The following is a 21984-nucleotide window of genomic DNA, read 5'->3' as shown; positions in this document are numbered from 1 at the left end:
GTATTGGCAGAGTCACTTGCCATTTTTTAAGAGAATTGGACACATTGACCTTGGTGAAAATCTGCAAAGACAGCTATGAACTTCTGACTGAGTCTGTTTATGTTGTGTAATACAACATGATGTGAAAAATGTGAACAACTTGAATTGGGTTCTGTGTAGAATTAGTGAATGCTTGCTGCATGATAAAATCTTTGCAGTATGCAATTTCAGTTTCTCTTTCTATGTTTTGTATCTACAGCACATGTGATATGTTTACATAAGAACAGGGGTTTAATTATCAGCCAACACTGAGAATTATTTTATGCATCTACTGTTAATTGTATATCGGATGGTAAATGTCAGTGTAGCATGCAAATGCATGTGATAAGAAAAAAGAATGGTGAATTGTCAGCATTTTCTTTTTACCCAGTGGGACATGGAATCTGCCTATTGTCCTAATGTAAGCAAAAAGTGCCTGCATAGCATTAAAAGAGTTTAAAGGTCTTTTCATTAGCAGACATTGCAAGCCTAGTGTTGTGGAAGGGAATAACCAGTCATTAATATATTTTAAGGTTTACTCAGAAAAATAAACACTGGGTATATCCTTTTGGTCATAAAATTTTCTTTTTTTGTGTATTTTTATTATTTTTATTTATCTAAACACTTCAACTTTGTTTTAATAATGAATTATATTTAATATTACTGTTTTATTGATAAGTGCCATATATAACAGTAAAGGGCATTGTATGTAAGTAAGCTAAAACAGTGACCCAGAAAAGCAAAACAATAGGATGAGGTAGAACAATCAACGTACAAAAAAAGTTTTTAAAAACTGATGACTCTGAGTCTGCGTTGTTTACTTGGGGTAGAGATGGCAGCAGGATATACCATAGGAGGAAGACAAGATGGCAGGTGCATTATGATGCTCTGGACAATGTTCTCTTTGGAAACCTTTTGGTTCTGGCATTTATTTGAATATTTCTTTGCATGTACCACTGCCCAAGGGCATTCAGGGTGTTAACTTGGCCTCCAAAGTCCCCAGGTGTCAATCCTGTCAAGCACCTGTAGAGTGTGGTGGAAAAACTAATATGCTCAATGGAGACCCCACCTTGCAATTTACAGGGTTTAAAGAATCTGCTGCTAACGTCTTGGTACCCAGATACCACAGGATACTTACAGAGGTCTTGTGGTGTCCATGCCTTGACATGTCAGAGCTGTTTTGGTAAGACAAGGGGGCCATACTCTGTATTAGGCGGGCAGGTTTAATGTTCCAGCTGATGGGGTGTGAGCGTGTATGTTTTAAAAAATAAGTGTATGTGTATACAGTGATCCCTCGCTATATCGCGCTTCGCCTTTCGCGGCTTCACTCTAGCGCAGATTTTATATGTAAGCATATTTAAATATATATCGCGGATTTTTTGCTGGTTCGCGGATTTCTGCGGACAGTGGGTCTTTTAATTTCTGGTACATGCTTCCTCAGTTGGTTTGCCCAGTTGATTTCATACAAGGGACGCTATTGGCAGATGGCTGAGAAGCTTTCCGGCTTACTTTTCTCTCTCTCTCTCTCTCTCTTGCGCTGACTTTTTCTGATCCTGACGTAGGGGGATTGAGCAAGGGGGCTGTTGCACACCTAGACGATACGGACGCTCGTCTAAAAATGCTGAAAGATTATCTTCACGTTGGCTACCTTCTGTGCAGCTGCTTCGTGAAGCGACATGCAGCACGGTGCTTCGCATACTTAAAAGCACGAAGGGCACGTATTGATTTTTTTATCTGTCTCTCTCTCTCTCTCTCTGCTCCTGACGGAGGGGGTGTGAGCTGCCGCCTTCAACAGCTTTGTGCCGTGGTGCTTCGCATACTTAAAAGCAAACAGCCCTATTGATTTGTTTGCTCCTTTGAAGAGGAAGATATGTTTGCATTCTTTTAATTGTGAGACTGAACTGTCATCTCTGTCTTGTCATGGAGCACAGTTTAAACTTTTGAAAAAGAGACAAATGTTTGTTTGCAGTGTTTGAATAACGTTCCTGTCTCTCTACAACCTCCTGTGTTTCTGCGCAAATCTGTGACCCATGCATGACAATATAAAAATAACCATATAAACATATGGTTTCTACTTCGCGGATTTTCTTATTTCGCGGGTGGCTCTGGAACGCAACTCCCCGCGATGGAGGAGGGATTACTGTGTGTGTGTGTGTATATATATATATATATATATATATATATATATATATATATATATATATATATAATGTATGTATGTGTGGGAGTATATATATGTTGTTTCTTTTTTTTTTTTGCTGCCATTTTCTGACTATTAATTGAAAAATGTTGCTTAAAATGCATACTAAATATAGAAATTCAAACATTTTATATATATATACACTGTTGAGTTAGTAAATTCTGAGGTCATTCATTATACAGTGATTACGCCACTATATCGCGGTTCAGCTATTGTGCCCCCGCTATATCATGAAAAAATTCAATAAGTACATCCTACCTGTAGTGTACTTTGCAGCCAATTCATAACAAAGCATACGTTTTTCAGCAGTCACTACGGTAGACAAAAAGTTTCACGTTGGAGTACCCAGATGATTTCTTACAAGGCCCGTTATTGGCTGAAAGAGGAGACTCAACCAATCAGAGCAGGATTTTCATTCTCTTGGGCTTAGATTAGCTGCTGCTAACGTGGTGTAATCTTGCAAGAACAGCGAGCATGGGTCCCCGATGCATCTTAGTTCTTTGTGTATTGCGTACCTTGCTTGTGGTCCGATTGTTGTGAGCAAACTTTTTGTGAACCTTTCATTTTGTTTTAAGCCCTACGATGACTCCCAAGCATCCTGCATCTTCTAAGCCTTCTGGTAGTAGTGAGCCTAAGTACCAGAGGAAAACCTTGACCATTCAGGAGAAGGTAAAACTCCTGGATATGCTTCGGGAAGGAAAGCATTATGTGGACGTCGCTCTCCATTACAAGTTTACATGTGTTTAAAGCGTGTTGGAGGGGTATTTTAAGGCTTAAACTATTTAAAAAAAAAAAAAAAAAAAAAAGTTATTTATATGGTCTTTCTATATCGCGGATTTTCACCTATCGCTGATAGGTCTGGAACGTAACTTCCGCGATAGGCGGGGATCACTATTTTCTTTTAAAGAAACTACACTATATGGACAAAAGTATTGGGACACATCTCTTAATTATTGAGTTCAGGTATTACAATCAGACTCGTTGGAACAGGTGTATAAAATCAAGCACCTAGGCATGCAGTCTTCATTTACAAATATTTGTGAAACGAAATTGGTTGTTCTGAAGAGCTCAAGTGTGGTAGTGTGACACGATGCCATCTGTGCAATAAGACGGTTTGTGAAATTTCACCCCTGTTGGATATTCCACGGTCAGCTGTAAGTGTATTATTGGAAAGTGGAAGTGTTTAGGAACAACAGCAACTCGGCCACGAAGTGGAAGACCACGTAAAGTCAGAGTGGGGTCGACGACTACTAAGGTGCATGGTACATAAAAGTTGCCACCACTCTGCTGATTCCATAGCTGAAGAGTTCCAAACTTCCACCATTAACTATGCAGTGAGAGCTTCATGGAATGGGTTTCCATGGCCACGCAGCTGCTTGCAAGCGTCATGGAATGGTGCAAAGCACATTGTCTCTGGACTGTGGAGGAGTGGAATTGTGTTCTATGGAGTTACAAATCACACTTATCTGTTTGGCAGTCAGATAGGCAAGTCTGGTTTTGGTGGATGCCAGGAGAATGTTACCTGCCAGACTGCATTGTGCCAACTGTTTTCCAAGGGTTGGGCTAGGCCCCTTGCTTCCAGTGAAGGGCAATATTAATGCATCAGGACATTTTGGACAAGGCTGTTCTTCCAACTTTGTGGAAACAGTTTAGGGAAGGCCCTTTTCTATTCTATCATGACTGTGCCCCAGTGCACAAAGCATAAGACATGCTCGGTGAAGAAGAACTTGACTGGCCCACACAGAGCCCTGACCTCAACCCCATTGAACAGCTTTGGGATGAACTGGAATGGAGATTGCGCGGCAGGCCTTCTTGTCCAACATCAGTGCCTGATCTCATAAATGAATGGGCACAAATTCTCACAGAAAGACTCCAAAATCTTGTGGAAAGTTTTCCAAGAAGAGTGGAAACTATTATAGCTGCAAAAGGGCGGGGGAGACCAACTCCATATTAAAATCTATCTATCTGAATGCAATATCATTAAAGTCCCTGTTGGGGTAATGGTCAGGTATCCCAATACTTTTGTCCGTATGGTGTATGTTAATCTGTTTGTGTAACAACATGCCTTTAAACTCTGCCAGCATATCTCTTGGTTGGTTTGTTGTTTGTTTGCATCATAGGATGGATAAAAACATTAGTAATATTCAACAGATGAGTCAAATTGCAAATGTCAAACTCATGGTGCTTTAATTTGTCAGTTCTGTTCCTCCTTCCTTTACATTTGTACCAAGTTTAAAGCTTCTTATATGAAATCAAACTTGTCAGTTTTATATTAATCCTCAATTTTTGAATTCCTGTATAATAGCCTTTTTGTTTTTCTGTTTTCAAGGTTCACATAATCACACTTTGTACACAGACATAGGCAATAACAAGTCCAGAATTAGAAAAATACTTGGGCTGTCATTACCTGTACTCAGTAAATTTATAACTGAGACAGCATTACATTCTTTAGCATACCATTCAAACATGTAGTGTGTGCTTTCCCTTATGGGGGAACATTGACTTTGTCATAAAAAAAAGTGACTGAAGCTAATTCAGTGTTTGCAGATTTGTATTTAGCAATGAAGTGTTCTATTTTGCTTGTCCTATTAACTGCATACATTATATAACTCTGTTAACACCGCACATGTTGTATTAAAAGGGAGATGTCCCTTTTACTTTGAAGCATTGAAATGCTAAATAAATCTTTTTTTTGGTATTAACAAATGGAGCTACTTGCATCATTGCCAGTGTAGACAAGCCAAATAGCCACTTTTTTTGAATACTGCATCAGATGTTTACTAGCTGCAACTGTTGTTAGCATTGCCAGTCCACCTACACTCCTATATGCATAGCTGTGGATGCATGTGAAGTCCCCACTGTGACCCTGAACTGTGTACACTCATTAGAAAATGGACAGACGCTTGGACTAATGTGTATATACTGTATGTAGCAGTGCTCATTACAATCTGAGAATGAATGCAAAGCCTCCATTGATTTATCAGGACTGTGCAGGACACTGTTAAAATGCAATTAACCTCATTATCTTTCAACTCCTCTGTACAAGTTAAATATTTGCAACTTGTTTGATCGGTAACATTTTTCTCTCAGACCATGCACAGATCTGTTTCTGAACTAATTTCATAATGGGATAAAAGTGACAATGGTACAATTCCTGCAATCGCTCTCTTAAATTTAAAACCTTTACAGACATGATTTCTGCGTTTCTCCTTGAAACATGTTGATACAGTGCTGTAGAATCACAAATGTGAGCAGTTTTTATGCATGTTTTATTCCATGATTTTATCATGTATTATTGTGCCTTCCATAGTAATTCTTCTACTGTCAGTCATTCTTTGTATTACACTGGCTGTAAATCCTATGAATATTCTTAACACAACTCAGTTTATGCGATGAGGCATGATTGTTAGAAAAGTGTAATATTTTGTCCGCATAACATTCCTTGTGATTAAACAAGGATACAACGAATACTTATATATTAAAAAAAAAAAAAAAAGACATTACCTTTTCATCTTTTGACCTCAAACTGTTGCTCTAAGACGTTTATCACATAGTGCTTACATAGGAGACTCCACAGACCACGGCAAACAATTGACTCTGACCTGATCTCACGTCGTCCTTGGCACACCCTTCCCTATCACAGTGGTGTATCAGAAAGTACAGCATGTATCCTCTCCAAATCAGGCATGAAAATAGTGCATAACCTGGAAAAACTCTGTGGACAGTTTTGTTTTTTTTGTTTTTTTTAATGCCAAAAGCAAGATATCTGCATCAGAGACATGTAACGCTGTATACAGTATACCATGCAGTGCATGTCCAGCTGTATACGTGGAACAAACATCTAAAACGCAGCATGCATACAAGAACATCGCAACACTGTCAGAAAGAAGGACCCATGATCCCTGATATATGTTCAATCAGACACATATTCAACTGGGACACGCTGCAAGTAAAATTCAGGGATAATACTAAAAGTACCAGTGTATATATCTGTAAAAAAAAAATCTTACATATTTGTCCATATCAGTGACTGTTGAGTAACCTAATGATATTGGTTGGTAAAAACTGTCCCTAAATCTAATGGTATGAATGATAATGGCACTTTTCTATTTCCTTAACAAAGAAGACAGTGTCTTTAATAGTACTGTTTGCTTTTCTAAGTGTTTCTGTACAAACATTATTCTAGACAGAAGAACGCTGTGTACAAGTTATAATATGTTGCACCTTTGCTAAAGCAATTTTTCTATAGTGCTTTGAGTCATTAAGAGGTTTAGCAGCATGAAAGACAACGGATCCGATTACACTATTAACGTGAGTCTCAAATGACAGGCTATTATGTAAAGTAACACCCAAGTTCCTAAATTCTGAAGAAGGAAGATGGTGCAGCCATTTGGGTTAATACTGCACTGTAGTTGCCAGTAGATTTTGGAACGTGTGAGCAGTACTTCTGTCTTGTCTCCATTAAGTTTCAAATAGTTGTGACACAGCCAGGAATTAATTTGAGCCATACAATCAGCCTTTCTGATGAAAAGTAAGAGGTAAACTTAGTGTGAATGTAAATCTGAGTGTCATCAGCATAAAAATGGAGACTTGGTCCAATAGTCTCACCCATTGGCAGAAGATAAAAAAGAGCAGGCCATGTATTGAGCCCTGTGTAAGACCTTTGGTAACAAAGATAGATGAAGAATTGTGGCTGCTTCTGAACACAAATTGCTACAGTGCCTCCTAGATAGGACTGAATGGCATGCTTCTTTAGTTCCAGGACATAAGAAGATTAACTGGAACTTTGTTTGAATTAAGGCAGTGGAAGCTTTAAGTCATAGGAGATTAGATCAGAATGAACAAATCAACAGGGCATAACTCTAAAAACAATGAGCAAACTCCCAGGATAGTGAAATGGGCCTTGCAAAAAAAAAAATATATATATATATACTTTTAACATTCCAGAGTTCTGCTTCAAGTTTAAAATGTGTATCCTAATAATAAAAGTAGTGAAATACCATAGTAGAACATACAATAGACATCAAGTCACTTTCACATGGAGTGTAGGCAGTTTCGCCAGTGTACCCAGAGATAAATACTAGTTTCCAGCATAAAAGTTCTGCTAGGTAAAATATCTGACAATACACATGATTCAGCGAATAAATTACTAATAACTATACGTTTTTTGACAAAATGATAATGCTTACAATTCAGGTAGCAAGCATATGGAAAGAACATTTTCTCAGCATTTTCTCATGCAACTCTTGTTCTATAGGCAGAAGTAGTCCAGTCAATATTTATTGCATCCTATGCTGTTTTTAGTTGCTAAATGAAGAAGTATACCAAGATGGCTATTAAGAGATGTATACTGTACATATTTTGTGCATCAATCATGTGATATTTTCAACCTGTAAACACAGTGATATAATAGGTGAACGTATAACAGCGACAAGAAATTATGTAAGATTAAACTAGTGCAAGCAGTACTTACCACATACAACTGTGTATTTTTTTTTTTTATTGAAATACTACTGTAGCCTTAATCATTAGAGTATTATACATATTATGTAATCTTAAACTGTATGTTTGAATTAAACAGTTTGGTCCCATATGTTGTATTATGTAGTTTTAAATCAGGCCAGACTTCATCAGTAATGCCCCATATTCTGTGTGTAATTGGTAGGCAATAAAGACAGTGGTAAGGTGAAAATATTGCAGAAACTGAGTATAACTGTTACTAGGGTTTGGCATTTTCACAAATTTTGTGTTCAGATATCTATTTGTGGTGCTTGACAGCTAGTGAAATACTTTGTTAGAAAAATGTTTAAAACTTCTCCTTTTTTCAAACACCTATGTTAATTTAGTTGATAGCTTTGATTTAGGTGTCAAACAATCAAATGTGTAAAATATTAATCTTTCAATGTCTTAACTTTCTGACCTCCATGGATGTGACACACTTTTTATATATAATATCTTCTTGCTTTCTCCAGTCTCGCACCAGTTTCTCAAATTTTATTGCAGCAGCAGAGTTACCAATTTCTTTCGCCACTTCAGTGACTTTTAATTTAAAACCAGCTTCATATTTTCTTCTGATAGAATGCTCCATCATAGGTAAGGGATGCTCTTACGATAAAAGTGTATGAGGGTGTGAGATACACAAAACAGTGCAAAAGTCACTTTGGAATAGTAGGCACAATACATAGGGAAAAAAAAAAGGCAGTGTGCTCCGTGGTTACTCTCACGTGGGCGTTAGCATATCAATCTCTTGGATCAATAGCATTCGACTTATACGACAGACATTATAAAATACCGGAAATTATATGGTAAAGTCAAGTCCTGACTTATCTGCGGGAGAACTTAAACGCGAGTATATACGGTAATTGAATGCTGTCATAACTTTCAACCTGTGTGCAGTAATTAACAATAGGATGCTTTACTCTAGCTCTGAGTCAGTGTCAGAGGGCCATCCAGTGTAATGAGGTCTTCTTTTCTTGATTGAAGAGAGCCAGTGTTTGACACAGGGCTCGGGGAAACTGCTCAAGTGATGGGCCTTCTGTGCTTATTCTGACTAAATTCTCCAAGGTTAAGACATTGAGTGCGTTTCGCACTTTATTTTATTTTGTGTTGTACTGAAAAGTTACACTCGCACTGAGTTGCTGAAACAGGCAGAACAAGAATGCTATCAACAAGATGTAGAATATTGTGGAAAAGTGTGCAATAAAGATCTTTTGTCAGTAAGACTTTCCACAGATTGTTATAAGAGTTGTCTATAAACTGGCCTTTCATCAGAATTTTTAGCAATCTCCATTTGAATTATACAGCCTTGACATCACATGCCTTCTTCAATAAGACTTATTGATGCCATTTAATTAAAATGTCAATCATTTTTTCTCCAAAACTGGTTAAATCATCTGGTCATGAATCATGATAAATGATTGAGAAGCAACAAACGATCTCAGTGTGAACTTCCTTGCTGTGGTTATCCCTCATATTTTCAAACTGGCTTTCCATTCCCTTGACTGTAACCCCCCACTGTTTCATGCTATTGAAGGTTGTTTCTAAAGTTGAGCTGGGATATTCTGAAAGATAATACCTATATTGGTACTACTCACTGACTTTCCCTGCTTTTTAATTTACAGTCTTTCTGAGATCTTTGTGTTAGCTTGGGACACCACATTTTTGTCCTGAGCAAGTGATTTTAGCCTCATGTACTGCAGAAACTCCTTCAACTTTCCGTTCTTTAATGGTCTATCTGATAGCCCTTGATTGTGAGAACACAACTGTCGATGGCTGCCACAGTTTGAGGCAAAATCAAAGAAGGTATTGGTCACACATTTCTACAGCTCTGCTCCAGCTGTGGAAATAATAATAATAATAATGCATTTTATTTATAGGGGCACTTTACATTAGCAGTAAATCTCAAAGTGCAACATAAAAAGATTAAGCAAAGGCAAGGCAAGATAAAAACAGAATTAATTAAACTCAACTGCTGGCCGCTGATGTGTTTTTTATTTGTTGGATTTAACATGCACTTAAAGATGTTTCTAAGATAGTTGTTCTAGATGAGGAAGTCCACATTTTCATGGTCAGTGATAATAGGGGTGCTTGGATTCCCCCTGAAATCGGTTAAAAATCTCCTTTGGTAATGGTTAGGCTAATCAAGTGCACTGTGTGAACTAGAGGCACAGCCTGATGGGAAGTTAAAGAGTAATTGTGTTAAATGTTGTTTTTTTTTTTTCCTTTTTTTTCCATTCCTTCAACATACAGTATTTATTCACCCTGAAGAACTTGTTCCCCTCACCTTATGCTGTACATATATGGGTTATGGTTTTGTAACCATGTGACATACAGATGTTTTTGTAGTCTTTGAGCAATTATTGTTATTTTACAGGGTAACCGAAATTGACTGCATATTAATTGCAGTTCATTGTATTTGCTTCAAACCTACTAATATGTTTCTGTAGAGCAGGAAAACTCCGTGATTAATTTAATACAAAACAGTTTTAATAATCACTTGCCTATATTATAGTACATTATTTCAGTTTACTGAGCAGTTTTGTGTAACAGAAGCAATAAATAATAATAAACAGTGAAACACTGATCAGTCAACATCTCAAAGTAAGAGTTTTAATTTTGAACCACATCACAATGCAAATTAGTCTAGCACTTTGATTGGTTCTGTCAATAATTCCACCTTTAAAATGATATGAAGTTGAAAAATAAGACATTACTGATTTTTCTGGCTATTTATTTAACCAGTTTCTTAAGCTAACACATTTATTTACATTGTGGTTGTTTGAGAGATGATCACCAGATACAGATGACAAATCTTCACAAGAGACCAGTGTTGTGGAAATGTTTCTTTTAAAAGAATCTTAGTTACATTACTGTTTATTTACAAAAAAGTAACCAAATACAGTATGTTATATGGTTACTTATTATAAAAATATGTTTCAAACTGTGCTTTTCCTTTGCGGTATTATTTTCTTCTAGGAGATATATGAAACCCTTATTTATAATCAAAATAAATATATTTCCTTGAACAAAGAGGAAATAAAGAATAATGCAAACATTCATTACTACTCCATTCCAGATCAAAAAAGATAACATAAAGCAGAACAAACTAAGATTAAAAAAAAACATTTAAATATGTACAATGGTTATGGATCACACAGGATAGTGTGATGGGGTTATTAATTTAGATGTTTAAATTGCACATTGACGTGAAATGTATTATTAATGAATTAGAAAATGTTTCTTAGCCCTCAGCCCAAATGAATAGAAATATTAGGATGATCAGTTTACACTGATTATTGGTTACCAGTAACGGCGCACTACACGATAACGTGCAGTAAATACAGTTGACTTGAGCATTCGTAATTTTCATCCTCTTTCTCTGTATGTTTAGCGTTCATTTGCTCAGAGGTTGATGCACTTGCGGATTCCTGAGCAGCTCTTCTTTTCTCCACCCTATCAGCCCGCTTCTTCTCTTCTTTCCTCTGCATCTTTTCACGTTAAAACTGATTAAGTCAGTGTTTGTGTTGCAATTACTTAGTACGTTTTCCTTAATTTTTCACTTAAGCTGGCACTTAAGTCTTCAATCTGCCTCAAGAATGATTTAAGTTATGAAGAGGTAGGGGAAGTGACGGCGAAGGTGGTAGGGATGAGAACGGTGCCTGTACGCATGTGCCGCATGGCCGCCCTGTTAGCCACTGCTGAAAGTTGATTCTACAATAAAATAAAAAGAGGAATAACCTTGGAGGTCAATCATCACCCTGAAAGCGGATAGTAGACGTCACATAGTATGTGTACCAAATTTCAGGTCAATACAGGTGATTTAAGATCAAGGACAGACAAACTAACAGCCACAGTAGCGTATTATATATAAAGATACTATTAGCATATGCTAATGTAGTTTATAATGTTGGGTACACTAGGTAACATAGAATTAATTAAAACAACAACCACATACCATGTCTGCTTTGGGTGAAGTCTAAGTTAGGTATAAGGATTCAAGTGATTCCACTCTGTGTTATTTGCTCTTTAGCTGCTTGGACATGGGTAGCAGCTGCAACATAGTGTTCTAGCATTCTAAATGTTCAGTGAGCAGGAATATCATGAAATTAATGTATTCTGTGTGGTAATCACTGCCTGCACCTCCTCTTAGTGCAAGAGAAAGTCAGTTTAAGAAGCACGTAGCAATTAACATGGCTCGGGGAACAAGTAACGCAAAGCATTTAATGTGCTACATAACTTATGACGGGGTTTGAGAAAATCTAGTAAATTAAATATTCATTTTAAGATGAAGTTTTATTTTATGATGCTCTACTTTCTTAACAAATTGTGAGAATAAAGTCAACATGTCGACTTTAATCTCGACAAACGGTGAGATTAAAGTGGAAATGTCGAGAATAAAGTCAACATGTCGTCACACTATTACACTGTACCCAGGTACATTACACAGTATTGAAAAAAATAAAACAAGTACAACTTGGTGTGCAGTATTATCCAGTAGTATAGAAACAGTATTTACACATTTGAACATAATGGTCCACATCCGACCTTTTAAAACCAAAGTATCTCCAGGCAACAGACACGGCTCCTTTTTTCGGCAAAAGTTCTTCTGTGTCATCATGTTCAACTTTATCATCTGCTGCAGCTTCAGTTTCAGAATGTTCTCTATCCATTTTCACCGTTCAATACCTCCACTAACGCATGTACTCCGTTGTATGCGCGTTTAGCGGTGCCACAGTGAAAAAGGTCCCCCCCTTACACAGTTTCCCACTGCCCCATGTTCCGAATGTTGTTTAGGCTATTTAAACCGCTGTGGTATAAGAAAAATCCATATCATAACAAAAAAAAAAAAAAAAAATTTTTTGGTATGAACCGGTATACCGCCCAGCACTAACCTGCAACATGTTGCTTCAGGTCACATAATCCCTCAGGGACAATGCAACCTACTGTCTCCCTATACATTGACAGCCTCTTTTACGGGCAGACTTGGATTATCAGACATCATCATAGTAATGTTTACACTTTGTGTACAGTCTTATTTGGAACATTTTGCTATACTGTATAATTTTTTTTTTTTTTTTTTCCGTCGATGTGTGAATGCTGACACACAATCTCTCGGAGCCCACAGAGCTTGTCTCTCTGCAACTTTAGCACTCCACAGAAATTACTCATTCACTCTTCTTGTTTATTTGATTTGATGTTAACTATTCTTATGTTATTCTCTGCACTTTGAAGAGCTGGTGTATATATGAAATGATGTGTACAAAAATACGAGATGGATCACATCTCATTAATTCTGTATGGTACTCAGTATTTTATGTTCCATTATGGGACTATCTCATATTGTAAGTAATAGGTAGCACTGTGTGTGTGGATAAAGATTATTAAGAAACAACAGAAGAAGTGATCAAGGTGACACACTACTACTGTTAATAGAGTTAGATTCATTTGGTGCTGCATCATTAACAGCATGTGAAGCGTGATCAAATTAGCTGAATTAAGTTAACGCATTTACGGGTTATGTTTTAAAAATTTAATCACAGAAATTTTTAATGCATTTATCACACACTTTAATGGCGATTAATCAATCAGCAGCTGTACTTTCTATGAATAGCCCCAACAAGGTAATTTACTGATAAAGTATCCAGTCAGTTTCACCCAAATCAACAGCCCTCCAAAGTCTGCTCTTCAAGTTTCCATTCTGAAACTGATAAATGCCATTTAAGGTGTTCATTTTTCCTTAATACAGTTCTGCCTTCTTTTAAGGAGTATCTCCCTTGGAATTACTTGTTGAACTTTACATTCTCCCCAAAGTTCTGGACAGTGAACCCAGAGGTTCTGTTGCACGTTTTTGTAGGTGTTCCTCATGTAGCTATTGTTAATTTGTTGCTGAATGATGTGGTCTTTTAAACCTATGCATGTGAGGTCAAGCTTTATTTTTTCAGATAACGTGTTCTGAAAATGGACAGTAAAGATACTTTACACCTCCCAATGTCCATGATTAGATTCTTGAGCAAAACGCTATACTAAAAAACAGATGTGCCTTTTAACTTTTGTGAAGTCACATTTTCCACATAGTTTCCTCAACATCTGCCTGTATTGCCAGAGACAGCCTGTTTTACAGGTGCTTCCTGATCTAGTCATCTGTAGACCATAACATAGTTTGTACCTGATTAAAACAAATTAAGCACGCTTTACTCTATGCAAAGCAAAAATGGAAGTCTGGTGCAACAATTGAACATTGTGTTAAGAAGCCTCTTTGGAACCATCCATAGAACTTGGAAGTGTGGATCTTTGACTCGTTAGAGTTTCCTGAATTAAGGTGGAAGCAACAGCGACTTGCAGCGTTTTGGGATGCTTTGTAAGTGAGATGAACAGGAGCTAGATTTATTAGTTTGTCACAGTTTACCTAAATGATTGACACACATGACAACTATACATAGAGTAATTTTGCCATCTTGAGAAGTTGCAATTTGTTGGCTTTAACATATACAGGTATGTAAGTAATAATACTTTTGAGAACTGGTTAGACCATTACCTCCAGGGGAATGTATGTGCATTTTCTTTTTTTTTTTTTTTAGTGTGATTTAACCTCTGGTACTTATTACATGTAGTGTCAAAATTACTGGTCTTTTAAAGTAGTACAATAGGCAAGCCTTTCTGTGAGAAAGGAAAAAAGGTTGAACAATTTATCATACAGTAGAACCCCAATTATCTGAGGTAATGTGGGCAGATGATACCTTGGATAGCTGAAAACTCTGCATAAAACGGATGGTAGCTGTAGTGGCGATGCTGCGCAGAGAAAGTTGGGGCTGACATAGAGAGAGATCAGCAGTCACCAGGGAAGTGCAACGCTCACAGTGGTCAGAGACTGGCTGTGTGCAGCTGATGGAGGTAATGAGCCTTTTAGCTCACACTGCAAAACTCTTGCTTCTGAGCTGGAGAACATGGGTTTGCAATTCCCACCATGAACATTTTTGTATAAACACAAAATCCTCCATGAACAAAACAGTACACCATGTGCACACAGTCAACGCTGGTGATAAACTGACAATAGCCGAGAAGTGCAGTTGAGGAGGGGTGGGTGAGTGAGTCATGTCCACATTGCCACAGTCACCAACTCCCCGATCTCTTGCTCAGTACAGTAGAGATTAAAAGTATAGTAGTTATACGCTTGGCACAGTATTTATGGAAAAGCTTTGATTAATAAGAACATTAGTGTATTACAGATTTGCCTCAGACAATGCAAAACCTTGGTTTTGGTGTGGAAAATTGGTGTTCTACTGTATTACAGTATTCAGTATAAAGTGAACATTACATATTTAAGAATTGTAAGACAAAATAAGACTCAGTAAAACACAACCATTTATTGTGTATTTACTAAAACGGATTAAAATGTTATAAAGTCATTCTGTATTTTGTTTATTTTTCCTGTCATTTTCTTATATAGTAAAATGCAATACTGTAATTAATGTATCTTTTTGCAGCTTGTGGGACAGTTCATTGCTCGGGCAGTTGGGGATGGCATTCTTTCTAGAGAGTATATAGAAAGCTACAAAGGAAAAGTGGATTGTGAAAATGCAAGGTGAGATTTCATAGAACAAGCACATTGTGTTGTCTTGGCATTATTCTTGTCAACTGGAGACCTAAGGCTAGACTGTTGCTATCACCATATGTTCCCTTTGTGCCTTTGTTGATTTTCCCCAGAGTTTATTTCCCTAAATCATACAAGAGCATGTTAGGTTTATGTGTGACACTTAAACAATTCCAGTGTTAGTGAGTATGGATACAATTGTTTTGGCGAGAGGCCCCGACTCATACTCTGCCACAGCTGGTTCCTGCCTAGCACCTGATACTGATGGGTAGGCTCTGGCTCCACATGATTATAAAACTGAATTCGGCAAGTTCAGTAAATGTTTATTGTAAACTTGGGAATGCTGTTCATGAACTACATAATTAAAATGACATTTTAATGTGTATAGACTTTTTCATATAATTCATAAAATATACAAATGATTATATAAGTATGCTTAGTCGTTTTTAAGTTTCTTGTGTTTTTTTTTTTTTTTTTCTTTTTTTCTTCAGCTGATCAGGTTGGTCAATTTTAAGCAGCTTGATGGACTTCTGATACATTTTTATTTTTTCCCCTACCCATAGTTTTGTAGCAGCACATTTGCAAACTGACATCAATATTGTGCCTACCTCCTGACCCCATCCCATTATATTTAATTATTGGGTTCCCTTTGCTATCCATTCTCAATCCATAACATCTTAATAGCCTTCTCTGGTGAGAAGTTACAAGCCAAGCAACCCTAGTTCTGATCAGTACTTGAAATCAAGACTTCAGAATACAATTGTTCATTGGATTTTACAGGGCATTCTGCTTTCTCAAAGTCAATGAAATTCTATATATACTGCTAAAGGATGCTGATCTATAGAGGGCATTCTCTCTCTCTTGGAAGTCCTTAAATCTATGTTCCCATTAGCATCTGACAACTGACTTTGCCACTGTAGGTGGTGAATTGCAGTGGTGAGACTCTAATTTGGGCACTGATTCATGACTTTTTGTGGAACTCGTTTAAGTGGCCACTAACTAAAAAGCAGTTGAATGATTTGTCTCTATTTTAGTGTGTAATTAATAAATTTTGTTTTTTTAACATTTAATAATGAAACTTGTTATTTCAATCTTCATTTCACTCCTTTATTTTTTTTTTTATTGGCAGAGTTGCTTTAAATAGGGCAGCAGTGCTGTTAAAAATGACAGAAAGAGGGTTACGCATTGAGAATGTATGGGGTGCAGGAGGTGGACAACGGCCTGTCAAGCAGCTTGTGAAAGAGGTACAGCATCTGGCTACATTGCTGGACAAAAGTGCCTAATTTGACAGGTTTTGACCTCTTTTTAATTGTTTAAATGTTGTTAATGTTTGCTCAGATTGAGCTTTTACTTAAGGAGTACTTGCTCTCTGGAGAAGTATCTGAAGCAGAAAGATGCTTAAGAGAACTGGAAGTGCCACACTTTCATCATGAATTTGTTTATGAGGTATGGGAAATATTTTATGAAGCATCACCTGAAAGGCTTATCAATAGAAGGTTTCCAGTCCGTTACCTTTTTGTTTATTTTTTAATTAGGCAGTGCTTATGGTTCTAGAGTCCACTGGAGAGACAACATTTCAAATGGTGCTAAATTTGTTGAAGTATCTGTGGGAGTCCTCTGTAATTACCATGGACCAAATGAAAAGGGTAAGGGCACCATCTACTGTTACAGACTAAACATAGCAGCTCCGTAAAGAGAATTTTTATGTTGAGCTTCATAGCCAATTATTTAAGGATAACCTGTAGAGGGAAATTGATTTTGTTTTATTTTTTTTGTATTTGATACACTGTATCAATCCCATTGATTTAGCTTTACTTATTTGTTTCCATTTGCCAAAGCTTCATTTTTTTTGGTAGAGGGTAATCCTTTTCTCAGAGACCATTTCTTTTATTACTGTGTATGAAAAGTAAAAAAAAAAAAATGCGTGAACAGTTTTAGATTGTGAGAGGATTTTTAAAGACTTAAAGCATTTAGGGCAGTTATTTACTTTTAGATACATAATTTTTTTTCTACTGTTACTGTGTAACAAACTGTTAAGGTAATGTTCTTCCTTGTGAATGTAAAGTCATATTCATGAAATGAAGTCTGAACTGCACCTCTATGACAGGTGCAAGTAGAGCTTTAGTAGTTCATAAAACAGACCAAGAGAGAGAGCAGTGACAGACTGAATTAAACAAAAAGTGTAATTTATCTAACCAAGTTAAATTATGGTTGAATTGATTTGTTTGATCCTCCATTGTGGGGGTGATGTGGGAGAATGTGTAGTCACAACTTAGGAGTTGCATATTGTTTTGTTTAACTTGAATAAAGTTAATGCTTGCAGAGTTGTTGTGGACTTCCATCACTAATATAATATTACAGCCAGTGAAGCTGCTTATTGCCTTCTAACAGAATTTCTTTTGGTTTTTCTGCCATTTGATCATATGCATAGGCAGACACAGGGTATCTTTCATGTTACACTGTACATGGGATCTGCCCTGAGACACACTAAAGCCACCATCCAGAGTTTAGTCCTGCCTTATGTTATCTGCCGGGTTCCTGTAGAAGCATTTCAAGGCTGTGTGAGTGTCTTGTCCAAATGTCTGCTATGACTGACTAAAAAATATATAGCAGTTTTATGTATTTTAAGAAAACCAATCGTGGCATATTGTACCAGAACATTCACATTTTAAACAAGCTTGATCAGTAATTCTTATAGCCACATGAAGAGTGTGGCTTGTTGTACAGATGATAAACATGGTAGCCAGCACTGGACACAGCTACTTAATATATTTTTAACATTTCATTTAGGCTCTTGTTGAATGTATTTGTAATTAATACATGGTCACATTTCAATAAGAAATACTCTCCTCAGAAAGATCTACCATAGATTGTCAGTTGTTAAACAGTTTTATTTTTAATTTGTTTTTAAGAGTTGAATTGCAGGAGTAAATTCAATTTAGTAAGACATACAATAAATACTACATTACTACATCTTACTCTGATTAGACACTTCCTCCTCTACCCAGAAGACAACAGTTATGAAGAAAAACTGCAATTGTTACATCCTTTTCTTTTAATGTAAAATTCTAAAGTAAAATCTAACAGTAAACTTGGTTTATGAGACGAGATGCTGGATGAGTGCTTAATCATGTTATGTTAAGAAGTAGTGACTACTTTGCTTACTACCTTATAACTAAGAGAACAGTAGCAGACTCCTAGCTCATTTTCGGTGGAAGTATCGAGGTAGAGGATTTGTTTTGGTTTTTTTTTTCCTTCCTCTATACAGTGAAGTTCCTCTATACAGTGAAGTTTTTATGCATCCTTCCTTAAAGTATAACATTAAAACATCCAAAAAATATTGTGAAATGTTTATCACTAGAATAAACCTGAACCTTGTCTTTACTTGAGTAAAGTATAACATGCACCATTTCCTTGTTTATGTGCCACTGTGTGTAGCACAAGCTGTTTAGACATTTGTGCAAGTTTAATCTCACATTTATATGATTGCCATTCCAGTGTACTAGGCTTTAATAAAATTTTGATTTCAGTGTGTTCATACAGTATTTTATATATTAAACTGTAGGCTTCAATAGATTTTTTTTTTTTAAATAACATTATGGGTGATGTTTTTCATAGATGTAGACAATAATATTTCAGCAAAGAGGGTCTTAAGATGTGTTTTCTCTACCACTCTCCATAAGAAAAAGTATTTTATCTTCACCTGTACATATAAACTAATTATTTCTCCTTTATTATACTTACAAAATATTTTCCAGGGTTTTGAAAGGATATTCTTGGAAATTCCTGAAATTAACATTGATGCACCTCATGCTTACTCTGTGCTGGAGCAGTTTGTGGAAAAAAGTTACTGTGCTGGAATAATAGACAAAAAACTCAGAGACATCTGTCCTTGTAGGTTAGTGTAAATCTTCAGAACTCGCGTAAATAATTATTTCATTCATGTAGCATAGTGTGATTAGTAAAGCAGATTGTCAGTCTTTGATTTGTGTTAAAATAACTTTTTTGTTTCTTTTTGCCCCCAACCACCCACCATAGGGGACGCAAAAGATTTGTAAGTGAAGGAGATGGAGGACGTCTTAAACATGAAAGCTACTGAGAAAGGAGCACTGTAGCAGCCCTGTTTGTGCCAGTTTTGATCAGTTCATCACTTTGTTAGAAGGATTTTAGTACACACACATTTTTTTTTTTTTTTTAAGAATTTAGAATGTATACCTTCAGAACAGGAATCTGAAATGGCACTTTTCTCCTTTATTATCAGTGGCAGATGAAGGAAAAAGACTAAAAGCACAGAGTCATGTTTTTGAGTAAGTAAAAACATTGAAAGTGCCACACCCTTTATGATGGTCATTCCTAGTTTTGTATTGCAGTCTCACTGCCATGCCTTTCCTTAGAGCAGTGTTTGCATATAAATCACTGTTAGTGTACAAAGATTTATAATGGCGGGGATTTAACACTTACTATGTAAAGACAGTTCTTCTTTTCCCATATTGGCTGCTAATGTTCATATCCAATGCTTATAAGCTATTTGTTTAATAAGAATTTAAATGCATTTGAAAGTAGAATAACAAACAATAAAGCTCTTGAGATATGTAATGGTTTGTTCTTCAGAAATGATGGCTCTCAAAATGGTGTCTGGAACATCTATTTTTTGTATGTATACATGGTGTAAAATGATTCAGAGCTATTTTTCTGAATTGTGGCACTGTCAAAGAAATAAACATTTGGCAAGTAATCTAGTTGTTTGTATTTTTATGAGAGGATTGTTTCAGTGAATCATATTTCAGCGTTTGATCAGTTTTATATTAGTTTTCTTTTTTGATCTTGTGTCTCAAATCAGAATTAACTACAAACACTTAAAGTGAAAGTGAAGTCATTATACTGTGAGGTGCAAACAATTGTAAACACATCAATATTAGATAAATACCTGATATTTACACATGAAGTTTCCAGTATCATCCCTGTATAGGAGCCGACAGGCCAGGTAGCATGAGTGAAATTTTAAGGTCAGTTTGGCAAGAACTGAATTACGCATTATACTGAAATTTCTTAATCTTCAGTGATTGCATCAATGGTATGCTTTACGTGGAACAATACCATAAAATATGTACTTCTGTTACCTTTTGCTCTCAACCATTAACATTTTTCACCTCTGTCCTAACTAATAATAGAAAACAAATCAAACCAGCCCCTGTTCAGTTACTGGGAAAAAGTAATCATCAAATGGTATTGGAACTCAGCAATACACAGTACTGTACTGTAGTTGTGTTGTGATGTAAAACTACGTCACATAGCAGGTGACTCGTCCTTGCCCAAAGCTCAGCAGTTGCTTTATGAGGAGACATGTTTTGCTTGGCAGGTTTAGTTTTATTCATTCTTGTAAAAGTGAAGGTAGAAGCTAATCATTCTTTTTGAGGCTTGAAGCTCCTAACCCACACTGATTGTTGCATACTTACATTCTTCAGAGAACGGCAAGAATGCCTTTGACAACAGACTTTGGTATCCAGTCTCCCAGGAGTTTTGTTGGCATGGGGCAGGTTCTGTGCCATTCGGCAGTATAGTCCCCAAGTTCTTTCCCATGGAGCAGTATATCGCTTATTATACTTCTGTCCCCTGGGGGCACTGGCTGTTGATGATGTAGTCATTTATTTTGTACAAAGATATTAATACAGATCTTTAATAGCTGATTTAGACACTGTTTTGATAAGGGCACCAAAGTTGTACTACATACAAACCCACTTGATTTCAAACATTTGTAATCTTTATCCAGTTTTATTATTGCTGCATTTACCCTTTAAGATTAGCAGGATTCTGTCTGTAGTTTTATGTATGGTTATTTAAAGAAGAAAATTGATCACTTTGTCCAAATGGCTACTGAGGTAAGATCACAATTTGAATGGGGCATGGTTCAACTTCATTGACAGTCTTATTTTCTCTGTCATATCAACATGAGTGTTATCTTTCAGTTGGCTCCATAAACACAGATATGTAATCCTTTTTTGGAAAGTATGTGGTCAAACGAGAATGCCTGCTGTTTTATTTTTTCTCTTTTCAGACTAGTTTTTCACATATTACTCAAGACATAAGACAAAGGACAGGAAACTTACCTAGCCGGACAGTTAATTTGTGGTTAAACCAAGCAGTGTGAAGAAATTCAGGAAATATTCATGCTCCTGTCAGGGAGGCAAGTGAAAATCTTTTTCTTGACGTGTAGTGTCATGAATTTATAATGGCAGCTATGTGAGGAATTAGTATGAAAAGTTTTAACTGCAGGTGTGTGCACTGCTCCCACACATTCTCCACGTCACAAGAATTTGTCTTTCTACTGAAAACCGCATTCATGCTTGCAGAAGCTCAGTTTCTGTGTCTCATACTTCTTAGGAAGATCTTGGTGTACTACAACTAGATTACTCTGTCTTTATCATCTTGTAGATTTTTAAATGTTATTTGATACCACTTATTAGTATGAAACATGCATTAAATGGTGAAAAATGATAATTTAAGCAGTTTTGTTGTAATCCAGTTTTTTATGATCCATGTTGCTTCACTACATTCTTTGAAGCGGAATAAGTAAGTGCTTAGCCTAATTGATACATTGTCTTAGTTGCTCATAATCCTTTACTATTTGCAATGTTCAGTGTAAAATACAGCTGATGCCTTGTGAAAGTGCTCTGTT

The 21984-nt window shown here is 36.5% G+C and overlaps 1 protein-coding gene across 1 annotated transcript in view; it reads left to right on the top strand.

The window, feature by feature from the left end:
- The window catches only part of pdcd4b (programmed cell death 4b), a 45230-nt gene extending 25187 nt beyond the window's left edge, over positions 1-20043 (top strand). The window contains exons 7-12 of the mRNA XM_028795839.2: positions 15202-15299; positions 16438-16552; positions 16647-16754; positions 16844-16954; positions 19067-19206; positions 19347-20043. Of these exons, the coding sequence (XP_028651672.1) occupies positions 15202-15299; positions 16438-16552; positions 16647-16754; positions 16844-16954; positions 19067-19206; positions 19347-19407 (633 nt within the window). The 3' untranslated portion in view covers positions 19408-20043. The remainder of the gene's footprint in view (positions 1-15201; positions 15300-16437; positions 16553-16646; positions 16755-16843; positions 16955-19066; positions 19207-19346) is intronic.
- Positions 20044-21984: the final 1941 nt, after the last annotated feature.

This window comes from Erpetoichthys calabaricus, chromosome 2, assembly GCF_900747795.2.
Source record: "Erpetoichthys calabaricus chromosome 2, fErpCal1.3, whole genome shotgun sequence".
Classification (NCBI taxonomy): domain Eukaryota; kingdom Metazoa; phylum Chordata; class Cladistia; order Polypteriformes; family Polypteridae; genus Erpetoichthys; species Erpetoichthys calabaricus.
This window is presented reverse-complemented; position numbering and strand designations above follow the sequence as displayed.